Genomic DNA, 19,619 nt, shown 5'->3' on the forward strand with positions numbered 1-19,619 from the left:
TATGCGAATAGGTTAACAAATTGGGGGGTGTTGGTGTTGGCCGATTGACTTGAATCTTTGGAGGCAAAATTGTGGATTTTAATTTGCTGAAAATCAAGTTCAATAGGTTAGTGTATTACGCTTGGGCTTTGGCCTTTGATTTGATGCAAATTGTATGGGTGTTGTTGTGAAAATTAATTACTTATATGATGTTTGATTTGAATTTGATTACAGTATTGCTAGAATACCCCATTTTGAGAGGGCATAACTTAGCCAATTTAAATGGTTTTCATGCAAACCTTGTGTCTAAAATGAAATTCAATCAAAGAGCTAAAACTTTCATGCTTCATGGAAATGTTGATTCTATCAAATTGAATTACATATTGCTTGTGCAAAATTGCTGCTCTGTTTTATACTACTGCTGGAATCTACACTCTATTTTGTTATAGCAACTTTAATTGATCATAATTCGAGCTATAAGAATGATTTTTAATCGAATCTAATTTCTAAATTCAAGTTCTGAGAGAGCCCTACAACTTTGTAGTTTTTGGACTGTAGCATACTGAAAGAGAGCAAAACATTTTAGTATTCTGTGTAGGTCCTGTGCAGTGCACAACAGCAGTAAAAAATTTTATAACTAGAGTTTCGTAACTCAGATTGAGGTGAAACAAGTTGGAGAATTAAATAGACTCATAATGATATGTTTTGGTAAAGTTTAATGATAATTGGACTGCTATAGAATTAATAACATATTTTACAAGATGACTATTATGCTGCCATTTTCTAGAAATTATGCTGCATGTTGATTATTGCATTGCATGCTCCATTATTATGTTAAATGAGTTGTAAATGATATGAATAGCTACATAGATGATATTTATTACTGGAAACATCAAATTAAGCCCATGTTAATGATAATCAATGGTGACATGATGTGTTTAATGCCCCCTAGTATGACTAGTCATTTATTTATATATGCGCATATGTGGTTTAAATTACCACGACGTGGATTTACTTAGCTTAGGGCCATGACGTGAATATAATTTGGCATGTAGCCATGATGTGTACTTGGCAAGAAGCCAAGATGGGAATCAAGGGGAGGAAATTCTTGGCTAAAAGCCATGACATGTTACTTGTCACCACCATTATAAAAGACATGGGCATTATGGTAATAAATTATATGGAAATCAATGTGGCATGACGCTTGAGGTGTTGATTTGTGTGCATGGTTGTGTTACATGATAATATCATATGTGTGTGGGTATAATATGGAGATTGGAATGTCTAGACGTTATAAATGAGCATGAAGGTGACATCGGGAATCATACACATAAATTCTTACTATAATGGTGTTCATGTATGTGACTTGCAATTTCCATGTGAATTATGATTGGTCTGATTCATAATATGTATATATATTATAATGATTATATCTTAATGAATGATAAATGCCTTTATGTTGATATTTGCTCATCTTATATCCATACATTATAGCATGCCATATTATATACATTCTATGCATATTACCACACTAAGCATTATTGGCATTATTGCTTTGCAGATTGTTCTTGTGAATGTCCATAGGTCCAGATAAGGGCAAGGTAGTGCAGGAGGCGTAAGCAGCATTTAACAGGTGACTCGAAAGTGGAAGACTCAATTAAATAAATTAACTGCATAGGATTGGTTTCATACAGTATGGATATTCTTGTATAGGACAATGCTATCTTATGTAATTAATTAGAAGTTTTAAGGGTGTAAATAACTTTAATATTTTGGATTGAGTATGGTTATTGAGTATGTAGTTCATACAATGAATTTATGAGATTTTTATACTGTCAGTTATTTATGAAATATCTTTGGGCATGTGTGTGGTTGGGTTGTGTTGGAAACCCCATAGGTTTCCTTGGGGTTATTGTTCTTTGCAGATCCTTGAGAATTATCTTTGGGGTAACCGGAGTATTTTGTCCATTTTATAGAAGAAACTCTGTCAGATTTTACTTTTGTATGTTTACTGATTTGAACTGGACTTTTACTATCTATCATATGTTTTAATAACCCTAATGGATTTATGATAACATAAAATGTTTTAATTTAAATTCTCATGAGTTTTGCTTTATACTAAGGTACACTCACCTAAATAAATTACAAGGAGTTCTAAAGTGGTCAATCACTTGGGATATACCCTTAGGTGTGTCTCGAGAGCATGTGACTCCAATTCTAGCTGTAGATAGGATTCGGGTGTTATAACTCATCAAAGAGCTTACAACTGTAAAAAACTAAGGTGTATATCCATGTGCCTACCGGCTAAATTCACTCACCCGCCTAACTAGGGTGTATATCTATCGACCTACCGGGCTGACTTCACTCGTCTGCCCTAATTAATGCGTATATCTGCTTGCTGACCAAGTTGACTTCACTTGCCTACACTAATTAAGGTGTATATCTACCTGCCTATTGGGCTGACTTCACTCACCCGCCCTAACTAAGGCATATATCGCTTGCCTATCGAGTTGATTCACTCGCCCATCCAAAATAAAGTGTTTATCCGCCTGCCTATTAAGCTAACTTTACTCGCCTGCTCTAACTAAGGCATATATCCACCTGCCTACCGGGTTGACTTCACTAACCCACCCTAACTAAGGTGTATATCCGCCTGCCTATTGACTTCACTTACCTGTTCAAATTAAGATGTTTATCCGCCTGCTTAACAAGCAATCCATTCGCCTGGACAACTTAAAGCATCTATTTGCCTGCCAAAGTGACATAATTCACCCCTTCTTAAGGTGCCTGTCCACCTATCTAAGCATGATCATTCGCTTAATTAATGGCATTTGCCCACTTGTCTGATGGGTGAACTACTTGCCCGCCTAACCAAAAGCTTATATTTGCATAAAAATTCAAGGCATTCATCCGCTAAAAATTTTAAAGCATTAACCTGCTCAACATTTTTAAGGCAACACAATTATTCACCTGAAATTTTTAAAGGTAATTCGCATTGTATAAAGTGTAAGATTTTGCCCGGAAATTAATATTACCATATAGGCCAAAATTAATTCATTTAATGTGGCTGATATTAATTGATATATACTTTAATTAATACAAATCCTAATTATACAAGGATTACTTTAATTAAAGTAAATCCTAATTCTAATTGTATAAGGATACTTGATGGATGTACCAGATTATATATATATATATATATATATATATATATATATATATAAGTTGATCCTCTCTCTACCCATAAGATCACACACATCCTCTTTTATAAAGTCAGAGATATTAAGGTGATCTCAAGAAAGTCTTCCATCACTAAAGTTTTATATTTGAATCAAGAAGGATCAAGAGGGAGAAATCAGTTTATTAAATCAATAGGACTCTCTCAATTATTACCCTAACTCAATTAAACTCTGTATCAGGTACGCTTTCTAGATCTATGAGAATTTATTTGTTCAAGATCCATTATTAGGGTGATAGTTGAATTTTATTTTTATAATTCATATTATGTTTATGATTATTATGATTTATTAAGAATTATTTTACATGTGGTATCAGAGCCCTAAGTTTTGAACAATTAAATTTCTCCATTAAATTTATGATGAACATAATGTTGAAGTTTTTACTTGTTATTAGATATGGGTAGAATTAAAGTGTAAATCGTGAAAGTTTTATGATTAATGTTAATGATTAAAATAATAATAATATAATATTGTTATTATTAAAATTTCACTCAATTAAGTTTTGGGCATGAGGATTATTAATACGATGAAAAATCATGTTATAAAGAGATTTAAGTTTGAGATCATGTTTTCTAAAAAAAAAAGAAATTAAAAGGAACACAAAAAAAAATTATATATCAAAGTGGCTTAATTGTTTTGGCTACTAATTTCAAACCATGTGAAAACATGTTTGTGATGGAATATGCTTAAAATTAATTAATTAATTACTAAATTAAAGTTTTGGCCCAAATTTAATTAAGCCATGAAAGTTTAAAACAATGAAGAAAATGTGTTGGAAAGAATAATTCTTTTAGGAACATATTCTCCCGAAAGCAAGGAAAGTGAAAATAAAAAATATGCCTTTCTACCCAATCTAATTAAGCTTTGTAATTAAACCCAATGAATGAATAAATATTAGGTTTATTAAGATACATAATTTATATGCATGCCTTATGATATTTATTTTAGTTTGTTAGTCACCAAAGTGACCAAACTAAAATAAAATAAAATTAATAGTTTATTAGTCACAAAAGTGGCCGAACTATGAATGATGCATGCATGCATATAAAAATTATCAATTATCCATACTAATAGATGCCTGTGATGAAAAATGGATTAATTGATACCCGCTAGTCATTAGAACTTAAGGATTTTATCCAAAGGTAAATTAATTATTCTATGATAGTGAGAATTATGAGGATAATAATATTTTATCAAATATATATTGAATGTTCAAAGACAACATGTATATTTGATGTAAGTTAATTATTGTCCAATCAAGTTTAAACGCATTTAATTTATGATAACATATTATAGTATCTACCCACATGAGAACTATAGTATACTCTGATTGTTAAAGTTATCTGAATCTTTTTTGAGCATATAAATATAATATTATAGCTTTTTCTCTTCATTCACAAGCTTAATTTGTTATTGTTTTAATGGGTTGAACTTCTTTGAATGGTGTGAGCAAGTCAAGTTCCAATTAGTGTCTTGGACCTTAACTTGGCTAACTCGCTACTATTATAGATACAAGTTAGAAGGAAGAGAAGTTATACCATAAGTAGTAGGAATTGATAAACAAATTAAGCTTTATATTTTTGCAAAAGACTATTGCCAACAACATTAAGACTATAATTCCACAAACTAAAAATACAAAAAAATACCTTAAACTTATGAAAGATATGTTCCATTTTAAAGCTAAGTCACTTACTGGTACTCTAATGGTATAACTCACAACCATGAAGTATGATGGATCAAAGAGCACATTAGTAGAACGAGTGATATAGCAGTAAAACTAGGAACCTTAAGGATGACAGTTGATGATTCCTTCTTAGTGTAGTTCATTTTGAACTCATTACCTCCTGAATATGGGCCATTTCAAATTAATTACAACACAATTAAGGATAAGTGGAATGGTAATGAATTGGCTAGTAAGCTAGTTTAGCAGGAAATAGGACTGAAAAATCAAGAGACTCATTCTATCAATATTATGGGTCAAGAAGCTAATAAAGGACTTTAAGTTAAAGCCTACAAGTTTGAGAAAAAAAAAGAAAGGATCTTCAAATGTTACTCAGGCTGAGTAAAATGAACAAATGGTAGATAAGTGTCGCTTCTATATGAGAGTAGGATTGCCTGAAAGATAATGCGTGATTTGAAAAGAAATGTAATCTTTATGCTTATGTATGTTTCAAATCAAACTTATTTGAAGTTCATAATAATACTTGGTGGCTTGATTTTAGTGCTACTATTTATTTCTCCAATGTGATGAAAGGATTCCTCATGGTCCAAAACGAAAACCCAACTAAGACTTCCTATTTATGGGGAACCATATAAAGGCTCCAATTGAAGGCATAGAGACTTACCATTTGGTCTAAGATCATGGCTATTAACTAAACCTATTACAAACCTTCTATGTGCCTTCAATTTCTAGGAATGTCATTTTTGTTTTAAAACTTGATGAATTTGGGTTCAATGTTAAGTTCGGGCATGGATGATTCAGTTTATTTAATAATAATGATAATTCTATTATTGTTTTTGGAATTCTTACTGATGATCTATATATATTTAAACTTGATGATAATTTTGTTGAATTCTTACCAATCACTTATAGCAATATTGGAATTAAGCATAGTAGGCTGAATGAGAATTCTGTCTTCTTATGGCATAAGCGTTTGGATCACATATCCAAAGAAAGATTAAAAAGGTCAATAAAGAATGAAATTCTACCGAGTTTATATATTATTAATCTTGATGTGTGTGGATTGCATTAAGAGAAAGCAAACCAAACACAATAATAAAAAAGCCACAAGAATCAGTACGCTTCTTGAAATAATACACATCGACATATGTAGGCCTTTCGATGCTCTATCTTTTAGTAGAAAAAAGTACTTTATTACCTTTATTGATGATTTTTCACATTATGGACATATTTATTTGCTTAATTAAAAATCTCAATCAATAAATGCACTTGAAATGTACATAAATGAGGTTGAGAGGAAATTAGATAGAAAAGTAAAAATAATAATGTCAGATAAAGGTGGTGAATACTATGGGAAACACACTGAAATGGGACAATGTCTTGGTCTATTTGTAAAGTTCTTAAAAAGTCGTGGCATATGTGTATAATATACCATGCCAAATACTTTTCAATAAAATGAGATGTCTGAAAGGTGAAATCAGACTTTAATGGTTATGGTCAGCAGTATAATGAGTAAATCTTCTTTACCTATATCTTTGTGGATGTATGCACTTAAAACTGTTGTATACTTATTAAATAGGATTCCTTATAAGGTAACCTCAAAACACCTTATGAATTGAGACTGGAAGAAAACCTAGTTTATGGCACCTACATGTTTCGATTGTTGAGCAGAAGCAAAAATTTATAATCCACATGAAAAGATATTAGATTCTCGAATGATAAATGAATTATTCATTGCTTATCCATAGAAATCTAGAGGGTATAGGTTTTATATTCCAAACCATAGTCCAAAAATTGTGAAAACTGGTAATACTAGATTCCTTGGAGAATGATGAAGTTAGTGAGAGTGTTGAAAGAGAGGATTTGGATATATAAGAAATTAAAGTTGATTTTCTTATGACTATTAATGTTTCTATATCCACCCCTTCTCCTCATGTTGTTCTAGCAGTTTTTGAATGTTCTTACAATGCTACACAACATGATGATGAAACACACCCTTTAAAAGATATCCTATGAAGAACTAATAAATGTGAACCACAAAAAAAAAAAAAAGCCATTAAGAAGATCTCAAAGAGAAAAGAGATTGATAATTGCCTATCATTATGTGATTCACCTAGAAGAGTTAAATTTTGATATAAGGAATCAATAAAGATTCAGTTTCATTTTTATAAGCCATAAGAAAGTACTAAGTCTGATAAGTGGTTAGACGCCATGAAAGATAAGTTAAAATCCATGAAACAGAATAAAGTATGGCATTTTTGTCGAATTGCCTAAAGGATTTAAACGAGTTACATGTAAATGGCAAAGTCGAACGATATAAAGTAAGACTTGTTAGCAAAGGTTATACTCAAAATATGGTGTTAACGATAAGGAGACTTTCTCACTAGTTTTAAAGAATTAGACTCATTAAGAATTATTATAGAATTAGTGACTCATTATGACTTAGAGTTGCACCAAATGGATGTGAAAAAAAACTTAAAGAGGAAATTTATATAGACCAACCTAAAGGTTTAAAAAGGCCATATGGTGTGTAAACTTAAGAAATCAATATACAGACTTAATTAATCTTTCTACTAGTGGTAATATTGAGTTCAGTGATACTATAGAGTCTTTTGATTTAAAGAAAAAGTTATTAATTGATGTATATATCTTAAGATCAATAGAAGTATATTTATTTTCTTAATTCTTTATGCTAATGATATCTTACTTGCTGCAAATGATTTGGCCTTATTATGTGATACTAAGGATTTTCTCTCAAAGAATTTTGAAATAAAAGATATAGAAGAGACATCCTTTGTGATTGAAATAAAAATTTTCTGTGATAGATCACAAGAACTGTTAGAATTGTCTCAGAAAGTTTATATTGATAGAATTCTAGAAAGATATAATATGCATAAATATTCAGTAGGAATTGTTTCCATATAGAAAGGGAACAAATATAGTCTCAATCAATGTCTAAGAAATCATATGGAATGTAAAGAAATGGAATCGATTCTTTATGCTTCAGTTGTGGGCAATTTGATGTATACTTAAACCTGTACAATTCTTTATCCTAAAATTGATCACTAGAAAACTACAAAGAAAGTTTTATGGTACCTGCAATGAACTAAAGATTTCATGCTCACTTATAGGATATCTAATCATTTAGAAGTGGTTGGATATTCAGATTTAGATTTTGCTGGATGTGTTGACAATAAAAGTTTATTTTGGCTACTTGTTCCTATTAGCTAAAGGAACAGTATTATGGAAAAATGCCAAAAATAGTATGTTATTATTTCATCCATTATGAAAAGCAAAATTTATGGCATGTTTTCAAGTTATAATTCATGCATTATGGATGTGGAATTTTATATTAGGACTTGAGGTAATCGACACCATTAGCAAATCGCTGAGAATTCATTGTGATAATTCTGTAATAGCATTTTCTTCAAAAACGACAAATATGCCAAAGGTACCAAGCATATGGAATTAAAGTATTTTTTCATTTAGGAGAAAGTTCAAAAATGAATAGTGTCTATTGAGCATAGTAGTATTGATCTCATGATAGTGGATCAGTTAATTAATGGTTCACAACCTAAAACATTTAAAGAATATTTTTTTATAATGGGTCTTTGTAACACCCTAGGCAAATCCCACATCGACAAAACACGGGAGAGATGCTGGGTTCATAAGTTGATAGTTCGTAACCCCTATTGACGCGTTTTAAAATCGTGAGGGCTTCGACCCAGAGCGGACAATATCACTAGTGGGCTGGGCCATTACATTTGTGGTATCAGAGCCGCTCCACGTGCAAACTTGAACGATGGTGAGGCAAACCTCAGCGAGGACACTGAGTCCCATAAGGGGGGTGGATTGTAACACCCTAGGCAAATCCCACATCGACAAAACACGGGAGAGATGCTGGGTTCATAAGTTGATAGTTCGTAACCCCTATTGACGCGTTTTAAAACCGTGAGGGCTTCGACCCAGAGCGGACAATATCACTAGTGGGCCGGGCCATTACAGTCTTAATTGTATTAATGTATAATGTATTGGCTTTGACACTCTGAGCTCATTGATGTGTTTTTTATATACATTAAAGCATTTTCTATCGCTCATACTTGTGTATACATAATATTTTGAGTAAATGATAACAGGAAAAGTCTTTTGAGACATTATTGTGGATCATGATGTGATATACATATTACATATATCTATTATGAACCTAGTATAATAAATTGCTAGTGTTGTGGTAGATGGAAGGAAATATATGATTGAACAATGTACAACCGCCATAACCCACACTTAGTATTTTATTATATGAAGGTAATTATGAAGTATATTATAAAAAAGGATTTGTTTATTTCATGCGCGCCTAATGTTTATGTTATTAAAGTTAATATCACTTAATTATCGTGCCAAGTGAGAGAATGTAAGATCTTGCCTAGTAATTAATATTACCATATGGACCAAAATCAATTTCTTTAATGTGGCCAATATTAATTGATATTTATTTTAATTAATACAAATCCTAATTATACAAGGATTACTTTAATTAAAGTAAATCCTAATTCTAATTGTATAAGGATACTTGATGGATGTACCAGATTAAGTCTTACATACATATATATATATATATATATATATATATATATATATATATATATATATATATATAAGATGATCCTCTCTCTACCCATAAGGTCATACATATTCTCTTTCATAAAGTCAGAGATATTAGGGTTATCTCAAGAAAGTCTTCCATCACTAAAGTTTTGTGTATGAATCAAGAAGGATCAAGAGTAAGAATCAGTTTATTGAATCAATAGGTCTCTCTCAATTATTACTATAGCTCAATTAAACTCCATATCAGGTATACTTTCTAGATCTGTGAGAATTTATTTGTTCAAGATTCATTATTGGGGTGATAGTTGAATCTTATTTTTATGATTCACATTATGTTTATGATTATTATGATTTATTAAGAATTATTTTATATAAAGGCTCTATCACATAGCCAAAGCTTTATCATCTAGCACACTATTTGATATCGAACCTAAAGATTCGCACTTAAGGGGGACTAATGATATAGTAGCACCCCAAAGTACTTGAATAATAGAATTATAATCTAATATAAATATTATCCACTAAAAATAGTATCCCACTTTATTAGGGATTCTGAATCCCACTCTAATTGAACTTTCTCTAAAATATGAATCATATTTTAATACTAAATTCAACTTCAAATAGGAGTCTACCCGATACCTATATAAGGAGCTTAAGCCTTCACAGTTAGGTATATTGTTATCTCTATTAATTCCTTACTTTACTCAGTACCCTGACTTAAGTATCAGAGAGGTTGCCTGTCACAATCCAACCTATGGACCAGACCGGCACTAGGACCTAGACCGGCATAAAGCCTCCAAGGCCCGTAGTAAGTCTTACTGTTCCCAAACCCATGACCAGGCCCACAATTTAGGCCCAACATGCATATAAAATAATTTAAATTAAACTATTATAATTTTATTTCAGGCCAACTTAACCCAATAATTATCAGAAACTCGAGGAGCCCAGCTCAACCCTAGTACATCATTTACGAACTATTTAAAAATCATAAACATTTTTCATTTATTAATATAAAAACTTAAATTCATACAGCCCTGATAAGATTAATGCTACTGCTAGTACATACGAAGTTCTAAATTACAAATTTAGAGAATAATAATAATAATAATAATAAGTAATTATTGATAACTTGCGAGGAAAGAAACAGGTTATTCTGAAAAATTTCTTCTCCTGTAGCATAGAAAAATAGGGTGAACAAGAGTAAACGTTCGACTCAGAGAGTAAAATACCAATTTTAAGTACAATTTCTGTAGCTATCTAAAGCTAATGTATCATAAAGAGTGGAATGCAACACCATTATAATTTTCATACAAATCATATCATAGCAGCAAAAAGGTAATTTGGAGCACTCACACGCCCAATAATGTTCAAACAGTACATATATAGGAGCTGATCTCCTAAACAGCTCTCTTAATCCAACCTCTGCCAGCGAGTCTCTTTCAAGCTGGACTTTCACTTGATAAACCAAATGCGGGGGCCAGTGAGATCATCTCAAGCCGTGCCTACCTCGACTTATCCATAAAGGACTGGGTTCCAGCAAGTGTTTCTCAAGCTGCGTCTGCCTGTCCTATCCATATCCAATACCACACACCACACGCACACTAACGCACGCACATTGCTCCAAATTACCATAAACAACATCCATGACATTTCGTCAATTAAGAATACAATGTAAAACATTCCTAGTATTTAACTACATAGATATATATTTATAAGTAATGCATGGACATGCCTAAACATATAATAATATTGAAATTATAATTAAAATTAATATTTTACTCACAGTACACCAGAGATGACTGTAGAGATTGGGTGAAGGAAGATGGTTGACCCTGATCAACTACATAATTTTATTATGAATTTATTAGTGCTAATTCAAATAAAAATAAATTTAAAGAGGTAATCTTAATTTATGTCGAAAATTCGGCAGAGTTTTCTCTATATCTACGACCTACCCAACCTGCAAAAAAATTCAAATAACACTTCTAAATTCTCAATTTCTATAATCACATCTCATCAACATTATATGGCCCCTCCTGAGCCCTCCAAATCAGACAATAGTCATAAACTTGAAAAATTACATTTAGTCTCTATAATTGATATTTTGTAAAAATCCACTCAAACAAGCTTTAAAAAATTTTAAAATTTTGTCCCGTGGTCCTTAATAAGGTTATAAAGCTATCGCAAAAGGAATTGTAATTTTCTAATCACCCATGAATATTTTATGAATTTTTATTCAAGAATATTACTCAATTCCATAAGTTTCCAATAGCTAACATGTTCCTAATTCAACCCAAATCAACATTCACATATTTAACTCTCCATCCTCAAGCTTCAACCAATCATATAAAATTTAAATACCATAAATCCAGATGATCTTATAGGCTTAGATGCTAAAAATCTAACTAAAACCCACATACATTTTTCAAAAATATTCCACAATCACTTAAAAATTCAACAAATACTATAAAATATATCCAAATAATTTTACTTTCATCATATATTTTTCTTAGAATTTTTTTCTAATTTTTTCTGTTTATGAAACACTGCATTTAAGCACCACAGACTAAGAAATAATGAAAATAATCTTACCCAAAGATTATCTGTGTCTCAAAAATTTTAAAAATTTATGAGGAAGCCTCTGGAAGTTGAATCATCCCCAAAGCTCATCGGAGCCACCGCCGGAACCACAGCGCACTGTGGCCGATTGTCGGTTGCCGACGACATCTGCCGGATCTGATCATACCATAACGTTCCTCTCCTCTTCCTCAGTCCATAGGTGGTTTCGGATCATCGATCCAACGGTCGGATCGTCCTAAATCTGACGAAAAAGCTTGAAAAATCAAAAACTTCTCTCCTCCATATCTCACTCATCCGACTACCAAATGTTGCAAAATAGGTATCAAAAGAAAGCTCTCGGAACAAGCTTTTCAACGGCACCTAAATTGCCTCTATCGGACTTCGGATGAAGCCGAAATCGCTCCTAAGTTACTGCCCACTGTGCGTGCGTTTTTCTCTCTCCTCCATCACTTGCCGCCGCTTCTGGTGCTTCTCCGGCCAACACGTCTAGGGTGGAGGGACCTCTCGCCGGCCGGCCATAGTGGCTAGAGGCTAGTCGGTCGGAAGAAAAAAGGAGGGGGAGGGAGAGTGACAGGAGAGAGAGTTTTTGGGAGAGGGGGGCATCTGTTTTAACTTTTTTTTTTCTTTGAATTTTTGGGAATGAACCTAAACAGACATGTTGTCAAGATTCATTCCTAAAAAAAAAAAATTTATTTTTTAATTTATTTTTTAATTTTTAATTTATTTATTCTAATTATCTTCCTTTGTTTTAAAATCAATCCTTAATATTAATAACATAATATTTTATTTTTATTTTATTAATATATATATATTTTTAAATTTTGGGTTGTTACATTGCCTAAGCCAACCCATCAGTGTTCTCTGTCTTATCTTGCAAGTCTAAACCTGAAGGAAAAATCCTTGAAAAGCATCAATAAAATATTAATATGCCTTTTCAAATGGTAAAAAAAGAGAATAAAAAAAAATATGTTTTACTTATGATGCATAATTTTATAAAAGATCTATTTTAATTTTGGTAATTTTTTTATTGAATAAATAATTATAAAATTCTCTTAATTAACATAATTTTCAAGAATTAAAATATAATTTATCTTGACGATTATAATCATACAGAAATTGTTTAAATTTATAATTTATTTATGATCTATAATATTCTCAAAAAATTATATTTATATTAAATTTTCATCTAAATTATTTATATGAAAAAGTAAATCATATTTTATTTTTCATTGAAAATTTGATTTAAAAATGAAAAGTAAAAAAATTAAACTTTACTGTATATGTATTTAGAATTAATTCAAATTTAGATGTATAATTAGAAAAATATTTAAATCCTTTAAATAATTTATATTTACATGATTACAAGCTTTATATTTAAATAATTATAAGCTTTTTTTAAGGAAATTAAAAGCTATATTAAATAATCATAATTATGAAAATATTTATATACTTGTAATTATTTAAATATTATATAGATAATTACATAAATATAAATTTTGTTATAGGAACTATTTTATAATTTAAAGGATAAATTATTTCAAATTGAGTCAATTTAAATAAGATTGTTAACGAATTATAATTTAGAGATTAAATTATTTTTATAAAAAATACAAAAGACATTTAACATAATTCAAATTTAACCTTATTTCCATAGACTTGTCAACGAGGCATAGGTCCTTCAAGATTTCCGCCACTTTGAGCAAGATAGACGCAATGGATTATTTTCTACCGTTCCCTCCAGCGACGGAAAAGTTTCTCATCTTCCCCACAAATGCTACGGCCACCGTGAACTTCCTGATCTTAATCTGCTCCCTGATCTTTTGGATATCAAGAAGATTCTCAAGGACTGCAGGGAAGAAAAAAGGAGCGCCAGAAGCTGGAGGAGGGTGGCCTCTAATTGGCCACCTCCACCACCTAGGAGGGCCGCAACCGCCCCACAAAGTATTGGACAACATGGCTGGCAAATACGGTCCGATCTTCACTATCAAGATGGGCATGTATCGAGCTTTGGTAGTGAGCAACTGGGAGATTACCAAGGAGTGTCTGACCATCAACGATAGAGCTTTCGCTAATCGTCCAAAAATTCTAGCCATGGACCTTTTGGCCTATAATCGTGCCATGTTTGGGTTTAGCTCATACGGCAACTACTGGCGTCAAACGCGCAAAATAGCCACACTTGAACTTCTCTCTAACCACCGACTCGAGATGCTGAAACATGTAAGAGAATCGGAGGTGGGGACAGCTTTAAAAGAGTTGTATAGATTATGGGAAAAGAAGAAAAATAATTCAAATATGGTGTTGGTGGAGATGAAGAGATGGTTCGCAGACATATCCTTGAACGTGATCTTGAGGATAATTTTTGGGAAATCTGTGGGATATATGACTACAAATCAAGGCGAAGATAATGAAAGATTGAAGGAAGCGTTGAGGAATTTCATTGATTTGTCAGGGAAGTTTGTGGCGGCTGATGCGATACCCTTTTTGAGATGGCTGGATATTGGAGGATACGAAAGAGCCATGAAGAAGACAGCTAAAGATTTGGACCTTATTGCTGAAGGATGGCTAAAGGAGCATAAGGAGAAGAAAGCTTCTGGTGTTAAGAAGGGAGAAGAAGACTTCATGGGTCTGATGCTGGATATTCTTGATGATGATGCACAGCTGGTTGTAGGTCGAGATTCCGATACCGTCAACAAAGCCACATCCCTGGTAATTAATTTCAATATTAAAAAAAAAGGAGAATATTTATCATTTAAATTCTGACATTTCTTTTTAATAGTTTCATTTTCATTACTTAATACATTATTTAATTGATTTTGAAAAACTATATTTTAATTTATACTTAAAAAGAATTGAGAATTCGAATCCAAATTGCTTTGAATTTTGATGATCGCAGGGTCTGACTGTGGCAGCATCAGACACAACGGCAGTGACGTTGATATGGGCTCTCTCTTTATTAATCAACAACCCAAGTGTCCTAAAGAAGGCCCAACACGAGTTGGACATCAATGTTGGTAAGAAAAGACGAGTACATGAATCTGATATGAATAGCTTGGTTTACCTCAAAGCCATTATCAAGGAAACGCTGCGTTTATACCCTGCTGCACCGCTTTCTTTGCCGCATGAATCCATGGAGGACTGCACTGTAGCTGGCTACCATATTCCAGCAGGCACAAGACTCCTTATTAATCTTAGCAAGATTCATCGTGATCCAAGGGTGTGGTCCAAACCTTTTGAATTCCAACCCGAACGATTTCTTACGATTCACAAAGATTATGATGTTAGGGGACAAAACTTTGAACTTATACCGTTTGGCAGTGGAAGAAGGATATGCCCTGGTGTCTCTTTTGCGCTTCATGTTTTGCAATTAACTCTAGCTACGTTGCTACAGGGGTTTGATTTTGCAAATCCAACAAGCAAGCCGCTTGATATGAGTGAGAGCAATGGATTAACCAGCTTAAGAGCAACCCCACTTGAATGCCTCCTTAGTCCTCGCCTTCAATCTCATCTCTATCAATAAATTGGCCAATCAATGTCGACCTTGTATGACTATGTATATTGAAACTATTATGATTTGAATCTATGAAATCGCATTTTGCAGCAAACATTGTATTAATTATCCATAGGTTGCAAATGCTCCAGCGCTTAAAGCACATCCCAAAGATGGCACTCACGCTCAAATTAAATGTCTACAAAAGCCCATGTGATCTGGTGATAGAGCCAACATCATTGGACGGAGCCCATGTATATGTCTTTAAATATAAATTTTTATATTCAGTTTTATGGTCTATTAGATAGTTGTATTTGATATCTACTTTAATTTTTTTTTAATTCTTTTTATTATAAATGTATAATATTAAAATTTTATTAGGAAGACAGAAGAATCCACACTGCGCACATAACAAATCACCCGCAACATTGTGCGGGTACTATACTAGTATACTTAACACATCAAATGATCATAAGTAGAGATGAGCCGGAAGGCGAGGACTCATGAGGACTTCGAGTGGAGTGGCTCTAAGGTTGGTTAGTCCAATGCTTTCTGTCATATCAATTGGCTCATCTGATGGATTTTCAATATCAAAACCATGCAGCAACTTAGCTAGTGTTAGCTGCATAACTTGAAGCGCAAATGAGATTCCAGGGCACATCCTTCTGCCACTGCCAAATGGTATAAATTCAAAATTTTTGCCCCTAACATCAATATCCTTATGGGTTGTGAGAAATCTTTCTGGTCGAAATTCGAAAGGGTTTTCCCATACTTGCGGATCATGATGAATTTTCCAAATATTGAGGAGAAGTCTCGTGCCTGCCGGAATATTATAGCCACCTACTGTGCAATGTTCTGTAGACTCATGTGGCAAAGAAAGGGGTCCAGCAGGGTATAATCGCATTGTTTCCTTAAGGATGGCCTGGAGATAAATCAAATTCTTCATGTCTGATTCCTGTACTTGCCTTTCTCTTCCAACATGGACGTCCAATTCACTTTGGGCCTTCTTCCTGGCTTTAGGGTTATTGACCAGTAAAGAAAGAGCCCACGTCAAAGTGACTGTCGTTGTATCTGAAGCCGCTAACAAAAGGCCCTGGAATGTAATTAAAGCAGTAAAATGTAGGCAAAAATGAACCAATTAGTGCAATTTGTTAGAAGAAAATGTTATGATTTTTCTTTTCAAGACGAAGGAAATGGTAGGTAGACAGTACAGAAACACTGATTACCAGGCATGTGGCTTTGTTCATGGTGTCAGAATCTGGACCCTCAACAATTTCTGTTTCATCCAGAATGTTTAGCATCAGGTCCATAAAGTCCTCCTCTTCCTGATTAAAACCAGAAGCTCTCTTCTCCTTATGCTCATTTAACCACACTTCAACAACATGGTCAAGTTCTTTTGCAGTCTTCATCATGGCCTTCTCGAATCCGCCAATGTCCAACCACCTCAAAAATGGAACTGCATCAGCCGGCACAAACCTCCCTGACAAATCAAAAAAATCTCTCAACGCTTGTTTCCATACTTCACTATCTTCTCCAACGTTTGTGCTCATATATCCTACAGATTTCCCAACAATTATCCTAAAAATTACATTTAAGCTTATGTCTCCGAACCATCTCTTCATCTCTAGCAACACCTTATTTGAACTATTTTTGCTTTTATCCCATAACTTGTACAGCTCTTTCAAAAATTTTCTTACCTCTGATTCTCGAACATTTTTCAGCATCTCGAGCCGGTGGTTTGAGAGAAGCTCATGTGTGGCTATCTTGCGAACCTGACGCCAGTATGGACCATAAGGGATGAAACCAAACATGGAACGATTGTAGCCCATAATCTCAGTGGCTAGAGTTTTTGGACGAGTTGCGAAAACTTTATCATTAGTAGTTAAGCACTCTTTGGCCGTCTCCCAATTGCTTACAATCAAAGTTATATGCATACCCATCCTGATGGTGAAGATTGGTCCGATTTTGTCAGCCACGTTACTCAATACCATGTAGGGTGGTTGCGGTCCCCCCAGTAGATGCAGGTGGCCAATCAAAGGCCAAGCACCTTCAGCTTCAGGTGCAGCTCTCTTCTTCCTTCTGTTTCTTGATAGGTAGTAAAGCAAAAGCAGAAGGGCAAATACAGCAGCCAGAGCATCTGTGGGAAATGAAAGAAGATAGTCCATGGCTACGAGCGAGTTGTAAGTGGTAGAGAGATTCTGACACTATCCTTGGCTGTATATTTACAATAAAATGAAAACTAAATGGCCCTTCTTCAATCTGGATATAAAGACAACGACCTAGCTTTCGATGCAAATAAAACGAAGTGATCTCTGGTCCATCTCAAATTCAAGCCGATGCATTAAATTTCCTAGTTGATATTAGGTTATCTGCCTAATATCCCATGTGAATCAAGGGAATTTCTACCACACAATGCAATGGACAATGGGCCATTTTAAATGAAGGATAATGAGGGAAGAGAAAGAAGAGAAGAGAGGGGCCATTATAATTGATTGATGCATTTTTTAGTTGTGGTTTGGATCCAATTATTTTTTAGTTTGGGTTGAATTATTTCGGGTTATGAATTGATTTAAATTTGTTATATAAAAAAAATTTTAATCAATTTGCAGGTCACAATATAACTTCAAATTAACATACTGATTTTATTAAAATATTAATTTCTATTAATTTAATTTTTGAAGTGATCAGATCAATCTATAAAATACAAAACTCATTTCAGAAGTTAGAAAAAAATACATCTAAATCAACACTAAGCATATTAAGAACAGCAAATGTTCTCTTAATCAAAAGATAAAGTGCATAAGCTAATAGATGCCCAAACCCGTACTCAACTAATGGCTTCAAACTCTAAAGCTTGCCTCATCTCCCTTTGTTTCTTCCACTAGAGAAATTTGTTCTCTCTTCTTTATGGCTGAAATGCAGCCCTGCCAAACTTCTCATTATTTATTTATTTATTTTATCTTAAAAGAAGGAAAGATTGGTGTTGTTGGAAAGAAATTGAAATGTGAGCTTCAGTCCGCCCAAACAAAATATCCTCCCCTTCTCTCTCTTTGCTTAAATACTTGGATGAAAGGTTGCCACTTGTCACACATCTAAAGGGGAGAAAGAATTCCCATGAAGTCCCTGCTTGTAGATAGATTTTATGCTTATGATCCCTAATCTTAACTTCCCCCTTTTTGTCAACTTCAATTTATTTCCAAGCTCTCTTGTTTAGCTATGAATCTCAAATCACACATTTTACAGACCTTAACTTTATGGGAAGCTAGTAATATTAATTTCTCCATAGTTACACTTTTATTCATTGTTTCTTATTTCCATTAACAACATAACACCTTAACAAATCATTTTAAGGGACTAAGTATTCAGATTTTCAACTCTAATGTGAATTTAAAATTATTTATCAAAATAGTGTTTGCTTAAGATAACTTCAATTTAAAAAGCAATTTCAAGATAATGTATTTAACAAAGAAATTATAAATTAAAAAAATAATTTTATATGCATTAGATGTGTCGGTTTATATGCCTAGAAACCAGATTGCTTATAAAAATCAGATTGCGTCAAAACATTTGAATTACAGAGAATCTATTGCATTATTTAATTTTTTTAAATTATACATTATTACTTTATGTTTTAGTCTTTAATTTTTTAACTACAAAATAAACGGATGTTTACTATAAAATTATACATTTTTTAATTATGTTTTAGTCTTTTAACTTTGTAAATTAAATTATAATTTAGTATCTAAAATTTAGAATTGAATTATATTTTATCTTTTGAATTATTATTTTATGGAACAATAATTAGAGCTCATTGCTATCACTATACTAAAACAATAAGGAACTAGAGCCTCAAATATTTTTAAACTTATTTATTAAGTTTTTTTTTATTAGAATTCAAACTGTAATTTCATAAATTTATAAACAATTCTAATAAATAATTTTAAAACTTATTTATTAAGTTTTTTTTTATTAGAATTCAAACTTTAATTTCATAAATTTATAAACAATTCTAATACAATTAAATTAAAGTTTATTAGTTAGATTATTA

The 19,619-nt window shown here is 32.6% G+C and overlaps 2 protein-coding genes across 2 annotated transcripts; one reads left to right on the forward strand and one right to left on the reverse strand.

Moving 5' to 3' along the window:
- The first annotated feature begins 13,728 nt into the window (after window positions 1-13,728).
- Window positions 13,729-15,686, forward strand: LOC110657578 (cytochrome P450 CYP82D47). Its single transcript, XM_021814818.2, has 2 exons — window positions 13,729-14,790; window positions 14,978-15,686. Exons 1-2 carry the CDS (start codon window positions 13,798-13,800, stop codon window positions 15,599-15,601), a joined length of 1,617 nt encoding a protein of 538 aa, XP_021670510.1. The 5' UTR covers window positions 13,729-13,797; the 3' UTR covers window positions 15,602-15,686.
- Window positions 15,687-15,980: 294 nt separating this feature from the next.
- On the reverse strand, window positions 15,981-18,120 carry LOC110657579 (cytochrome P450 CYP82D47). Its single transcript, XM_021814819.2, has 2 exons — window positions 16,798-18,120; window positions 15,981-16,664 (listed from the first exon to the last, which is right to left on the reverse strand). The coding sequence occupies exons 1-2, from the start codon at window positions 17,734-17,736 to the stop codon at window positions 16,041-16,043; spliced, it is 1,563 nt and encodes a 520-aa protein (XP_021670511.1). The 5' UTR covers window positions 17,737-18,120; the 3' UTR covers window positions 15,981-16,040.
- Window positions 18,121-19,619: the final 1,499 nt, after the last annotated feature.

Source organism: Hevea brasiliensis, chromosome 2, assembly GCF_030052815.1.
Source record: "Hevea brasiliensis isolate MT/VB/25A 57/8 chromosome 2, ASM3005281v1, whole genome shotgun sequence".
In the NCBI taxonomy this organism is placed as follows: Eukaryota; Viridiplantae; Streptophyta; class Magnoliopsida; order Malpighiales; family Euphorbiaceae; genus Hevea; species Hevea brasiliensis.

Bases quoted from the DNA above. Each gene is read 5' to 3' on its own strand.
- LOC110657578 (XM_021814818.2), top strand. From the start codon at position 13,798: ATGGATTATTTTCTACCGTTCCCTCCAGCGACGGAAAAGTTTCTCATC. The intron at 14,791-14,977 runs GTAATTAATTTC...TGATGATCGCAG, and splicing joins TCAACAAAGCCACATCCCTG to GGTCTGACTGTGGCAGCATC.
- LOC110657579 (XM_021814819.2), bottom strand. From the start codon at position 17,736: ATGGACTATCTTCTTTCATTTCCCACAGATGCTCTGGCTGCTGTATTT. The intron at 16,665-16,797 runs GTAATCAGTGTT...ATTACATTCCAG, and splicing joins TGAACAAAGCCACATGCCTG to GGCCTTTTGTTAGCGGCTTC.